The 6,312-nt window shown below is 44.8% G+C and overlaps 1 protein-coding gene across 1 annotated transcript in view; it reads left to right on the plus strand.

Moving 5' to 3' along the window:
- The first annotated feature begins 749 nt into the window (after positions 1–749).
- Positions 750–6,312, plus strand: part of RXFP2 (relaxin family peptide receptor 2) — a 74,226-nt gene continuing 68,663 nt past the window's right edge. The window contains 1 exon segment of the mRNA XM_004386033.1: positions 750–819. Coding sequence (XP_004386090.1) covers positions 750–819 — 70 coding nt within the window.

Here is a 6,312-nt window from a genome sequence, read left to right on the forward strand (position 1 = left end):
AAATCATTTAGAATTATGTAAGAGTAAGGGTTGCTTTTTAAATTCAAATAGTTGTGATCAATACTTAAGCTAGATGTAAACAAAATGAAGTTAGAAGTGATATGATTGTCTTTTCTCCAAGATCACCCTTGAGTATATAAAAAATGAATGATATTCACTCTCTTAAGCTACTGACATTACTTGATAATTAAAGGGAACATCTCTTTTACTTGGTATTACCTTCGACGAGTATTTTATCATCAAGATGCATGTGGTATTCTTGTTAACCAGCCTCATGCCCCTTCTACCAAAAAAAAAAAAGTCATTTTTATGGACTAATTAGGAGCAATATTGCAAACCAAAAATACTGTTTCATACGGAAAAATAAAAGCATGAAGTATTGAGAACGCCACTTGGTAATCACCAGTCACTGCTTACTCAAATAATTTCCTAACCTTCAAAAACTGTCTTCGCGCCTCAAAGGCAGTGCCCGAACCCCGCGGCGCTGGGAAGTTAGCGGTGTTTTACTGCCCTCTAGCGGACATGGAATAAGGCTCCACCTGAACCGCCTTTTGCAAGCGGTGGCAGTCCCGCAGGGTGCTACGTCTTGGGAAAAGGGTTTTCAACCACATTTTAGTTTCACGCAGTTACATCCACGCTGCCGATAGCTGTGAAAATCAATTACGTTGCAGCGAGTCATACTGAGGGGATACAGCAGCGCCACGAACGGAAAAGAAGTCGCCTGTCTGAGGTCTGAACTGAGGGGCAAGATGCCGAATGCAGGAGTTACCACCACTCAGGACGCATCATCCGTCTTCGCGGCACCCGCTGGACACAGAGGTGGACTCATTCGCTCATCCTACCGTGAATAATTAACACCGGACGTAATGCAAGAGTTTTGAGGACTCATTTAAAGCGACAGAATTGTCTGCCCCCTGAATTTTAGAGACAAAACTGAGATGCTGCTGTGAAATGAGTTAATATTGAAAAATGGCCCATTTTTATCCTGGAAGATAAAACAAAACTCGCTGTCGTCGAGTCGATGCCCACTCACAGCGACCCCACAGGGTTTTCTGGGCTGTCTTCTTTATGGGAACAGACCGCCACAGGTTTCTCCCCCGGAGCCGCTGGTGGTTTCGACCACCGAACTTGTGGTTAGCAGTCGAGCGCTTTATCCACTGCACCACCAGGGCTCCTATCCTGGAAGATAGTGGCCCAAACAGAAGTTCAGTTAGCTAAGAACAATCTCGTGTACAAAGGTGGTGTTGTTATTAGGTGCTGTGGAGTCAATGTTTTACTCACAGCGCCCCCATGTGGCAGAGTAGAACCGCGCCGTTGGGTTTTCTAGGCTGTAACCTTGATGGGAGCGGATCTCCAGGTCTTTCTCCAAAAATGCCTCTGGGTGGGTTCGAACTACCAACCTTTCGGATAGCAGCCGAGTGCTTAACTGTTGATAAATGCAGACAGTTTTTAGGAGTGCATATCGGTTCGAGAACCCACAATAGTTTGGTTTACCTATTTTGTAAATATATACCTTAAAATGTATCAGCAAAATGAGCGTGCTTGATTGACAGGAGAAATAATAATGGAATTAGAGGCACAGGGATCTGAGAATGAAGAACAAACCTCTCTTTTCTGCTTTATTCACATGGCATCGATTTTTCCCACCCCGCCCCCCACCGCCCATCCTTGCAGTCGTTCAGTATGAATTCTCATAGAAAAAGATAAAGTTTGCAGTAAAGTCAACATTGCTAAATCCCTCACCACTGTGTCAGTCCATCTCGTTGAGGGTCTTCCTCTCTTTCACTGACCCTCTACTTTACCAAACATGACGTCCTTCTCCAGGGATAACGTGTCCAAAGTATGTGAGATGTAGTCTTGCCATCCTCACTTTATCTGTCTGTACTTCTTCCCAGACAGATTTGTTCATTCTTTTGGCAGTCCATGGTGTATTCAATATTCTTCACAACACCATAATTCAGAGGCCTCAATTCCTCTTTCCCTATGAGAGATGCTAATTTTTTGTTATCCCCTTTTTGAGTGCTGGGATTGTTAATTAGGTCCAGTTGGGTTATTTAATGCTCATCAATTTTACTTGAAAAGATGTTTTGGTGTTGTTTTTAATTTGGGGTTATCAGGACAAATTAGGAGCCCTGGTGGTGCAGTGGTTAAGAGCTACGGCTGCTAACCAAAAGGTTGGCAGTTGGAACCCACCAGCTGCTCCTTGGGAACCCCCTAGGGCAGTTCTACTCTGTCCTGTAGGGTCGCTGTGAGTCGGAACCGACTCGATGGTGGCAGATTATCATTAATATGCAGGCTTTGCTGTAGAGTGGTCTTGACGTTAATTACCACTCCTTCCCCTAGAGGAAAAAGAGCCCTGGTGGCACAACGGTTAAGCACTCGGCTGCTAACCAAAAGGTCGGTGGTTCAAACCCACCCAGTGGCTCTGAGGGAGAAAGACCTGGAGATCTGCACCCATAAAGATTACAGCAAAGAAAACCCTAGGAGGCAGTTCTGCTCATCACATGGGGTCCCTACGAGTCGGAATCTACTCCGTGGCATCTAACAACAACAACCTTAGAGGAAATTAGTGAAACCACAGACCCAAGTAGCTAGGGGAGAGTCACTTCCGGTTTGCGGCCAGGTTCTCCTTCGCATTCAGCACTGGGTTTTCATCATCCACTTTTTTGGGTTTGATTCTGGTTCAGCTAGTGGATACTGGACTGGTCATTTGCCTGTAGCAGGGCAAGAGGGCTAATTGCAGATTCTTCTCTCCTTTCTTTCTCTCTTCTTCTCTCTTTCCCTTCCTCCCTCTCTCTCTGTCTTCTCGCTTGCTCACTCTCTCTCTCTCTTCCTTCTCTTCTCTTTCTCTCTCCCCCCCCTCCCTTTCCCTCTCTCTCTTCTCCCTCCCCCCTCCTCTATTCTCACCTTGCCTGAGACTCTCCCTCTCAACCACATAAGCTAAAAATAGTATAACTGTGGCTGCAGATATTTCTACTCCTAACATCTTTTTACATAAATCCATGAAATACAAGAATACGGGAGATAGCGATTCTCTTCCATTCTGCCTTTGCGGGCCACTGAGAAAAATGTTCCCTCAAACACCTCCAATTCTGACTGAGGGTGAAATGGGAGAGTCTTTAGGTAAACCTACTTACAGGCGGGGGAAGTATAATAACCCACACTTAGTGTTGCTCGCAAACTCTGTCCCCTCATTCAGAAGCCGCTTCCTTTACAGTTGCGTCCTGTTCTCACTGAAAAAAGCCATTGCTACTGTCACAGCTAGAGCTAAAACTGTCTACTTGGAAAAACAGGCTGACTGCTCAAGGCTGTACATATACTATTATTTTTGTCCACTGTGAATTTTTGTCCATTGTACGTGTGAATTTTAAAAAGCTCTGTGAAGGGTAAAACAGGAGTAAATTGCCGTGAAACCTGTGAGAGCCGGAACTCGCCAGGGCCACCTTGTTTTTCTGGGTCTCACAAGGTTTTTGTCTTCGGCAGGGTGCAGTCTTACCACTTTTCCATCGCTCTCTGTTAGTGGAAAATGAAGTAAAACCTGTGAAAGCTGGACCCTGTGTAAGGCGGAAACCTAGCAACAAAGGAAAACTCACAGGGGTTTATGAGGTAGGATTCTTAATAGAGAGCGGGAGAAAAGTGGTAAGTACCATGCATTTGTGTTTCCCTTCGCTGACAGGTTTCCACCTTACACGGGGTCTGATTTCCACAGGTCTCAGTGTTCCCTTTTTGTGACCTGATTCCCAGACAGACAGCATGTAGTATGATAACGCCGTGCAGGCGCCTTACTCCAAGCTACGGAGAGTCCACTGACAATCAGGAGAGGCACAAGCACCTCTCCTCTTTGGGGCCTGATGAATTCACACCAAGAAGTCATCCCTGAAAAAAGAAAGATAACTGTAGCACTGCCAATAGCATAAAAGGAAAATGAGCCTAAAGGTTCTCTGTGCCTTGAACTCACATTGAAGTTATATCCAACATGAGGGCCCAAACGTGGCATGTTCTCCTGACATGGATTATCACTAAAGTGCCATGTGCTCACCACCCCTACACGCAGGGGTTTGGGTACTTGTGGCCCTATTTTGCCAGGAGCCCTGGTGACGCAGTGGTTAAGTGCCTGGCTGCTAACTGGAAGGTTGGCGGTTCGAGCCCACCCGCCACTCTGCAGAAGAAAGATGTGGCAGTCTGCTCCTGTAAAGATTGCAGCCCAGGAAACCCTACGGGGCAGTTCTACCCTGTCACATGAGGTCGCTATGAGTCGGAATTGACTCAACGGCAACAGATTATTTTGGGGGTGGGGGGAAATTTTGGAAACAACATTCCTTTCTCTGAAAATGTGAAGTTTAATTAACAATTTCTGAGGCTATCTTATGTGAAAAAGGAGTCCTGGTTGCACAATGGTTAAGCACTTAGCTTCTAACCTCAAGGTCAGTGGTTCAATCCCACCCAGACGCTTTGCAGGAGAAAGGCCTGGCCATCTGTTCCCATCAGGATTACAGCCTGGAAAACCCTGTGGAGCAGTTCTACTCTGTCACACGGGGTCACTATGAATCGGAATTGACTCAGTTGCCCCTAACAGTGACAACATGCTATGTGATGAGACCTTTTTTAGCCATCGAGAGAATCAAAGTTAATAAAATAAATCTCCTTCCACTAGGTGGGGCACACAAACTATGGAAAAGAGATAGAAAATATCTCTTATTACAAGGCAGTGCCATAAAGACGACAATAAAGACATGGGCAAGATGCTTTGGGAAGGAAACAGGGAAAACCCGAACTCTAGAGTGGTTTTGGAAAGGTTGGTAAGGTTTTCACAGAGATGACTTCTGAGATGAGTATCAAAGGAGGAAGGAGACAAGAAGAAAAATGGCATTTCAGATAGAAAGAATCACACATTCTAACATCACAATTGGTGAAGAATATTGAATATACAGGAACCCTGGTGGTGTAACACTTAAGTGCTTGTCTGCTAACCAAAAGGTTGGCAGTTGGAACCCACGCAGTGGCTTCCCAGTAGAAAGAACTGGCGATCTGCTCCCATAAAGATTACAGCCTAGGAAACCCCGTGGGGCAGTTCTACTCTGTCACATGGGGTCACAGTGAATTGGAATCAACTCGACAGCAACTAACAACAACAGAAGTCTCCATTGGAGAAGAATATTGAAATATACAGTTGTCATGGATTGAATTGTGTCCCCCCAAAATATGTGTCAACTTGATTAGGCCATGATTCCCAGTACTGTGTGGTTGTCCTCCATTTTGTGATTTTCCTGTGTGTTATAAATCTTAATCTCTCCCTGTCGTTAAAGAGGATTAAGGTGGGATGTAACACCCTTGCTCAGGTCACATCCCTGATCCAATGTAAAGGGAGTTTCCCTGGGGTGTGGCCTGTACCACCTTTTATCTTACAAGAGATGAAAGGAAAAGGAAGCAAGTAGAGAGTTGGGACCTCATACCACCAAGAAAGCAGTGGCAGGAGAAGAGTGAGTCCTTTGGACCCTGGATTCCTGCGCAGAGAAGCTCCTAGTCCAGGGGAAGATTGATGACAAGGACCTTCCAACAGAGCCAACAGAGACAGAAAGTCTTCCCCTCGAGCCGACACCCTGAATTTGGATTCTAGCCTACTAGACTGTGAGAAAATAAATTTCTCTTTGTTAAAGCCATCCACTTGTGGTATTTGTGTTATAACAGCACTAGATGACTAAGACAACAGTGGTCTACCAGAAGAATGAATAAATCCATTTTGGAGGAAGTACAGCCAAAATGTTCCTTAGAAGTGAGGATGGCGAGGCTTCATCTTACATACATTGGACATGTTATCAGGAAGAACCAGTCCCTAGAGAAGGACATCATGTTTGGTAAAGTAGAGGGTCAGTAAAAACAAGGGAAACTCTCAATAAGACGGATTGACACAGTGGCTGCAACAATGGACTCAAACATAGCAGTGATTGTGAGGATGGTGCAGGACAGGGCAGTGTTTTATTCCGTTGTAGATGAGGTCACCATGAGGGGAGCCGGCTCGATGGCAATTAACAACAGCAAAAATTCTCAATATTTTATTACCATAAAAGTTGAGGTTGCTAGAAATATTTTCCTGATTGAATACGTTATAATATAAAAAATAATCTAAAAAAAGAACTGTCCATCGGCTCTGCTTGATCTGAGATCACTTTGGTGCTTTAGTCTCTTCATTGTCAATACCACATAGTACGCCATTGATGAATAGGTCACATAGTACACCACTGATGAATAGGTCACATAGTACGCCATTGATGAATACATCACATAGTACGCCATTGAGGAATAGGTCACATA

This window comes from Trichechus manatus, unplaced genomic scaffold, assembly GCF_000243295.1.
Source record: "Trichechus manatus latirostris isolate Lorelei unplaced genomic scaffold, TriManLat1.0 scaffold00153, whole genome shotgun sequence".
NCBI classification, from domain to species: Eukaryota; Metazoa; Chordata; class Mammalia; order Sirenia; family Trichechidae; genus Trichechus; species Trichechus manatus.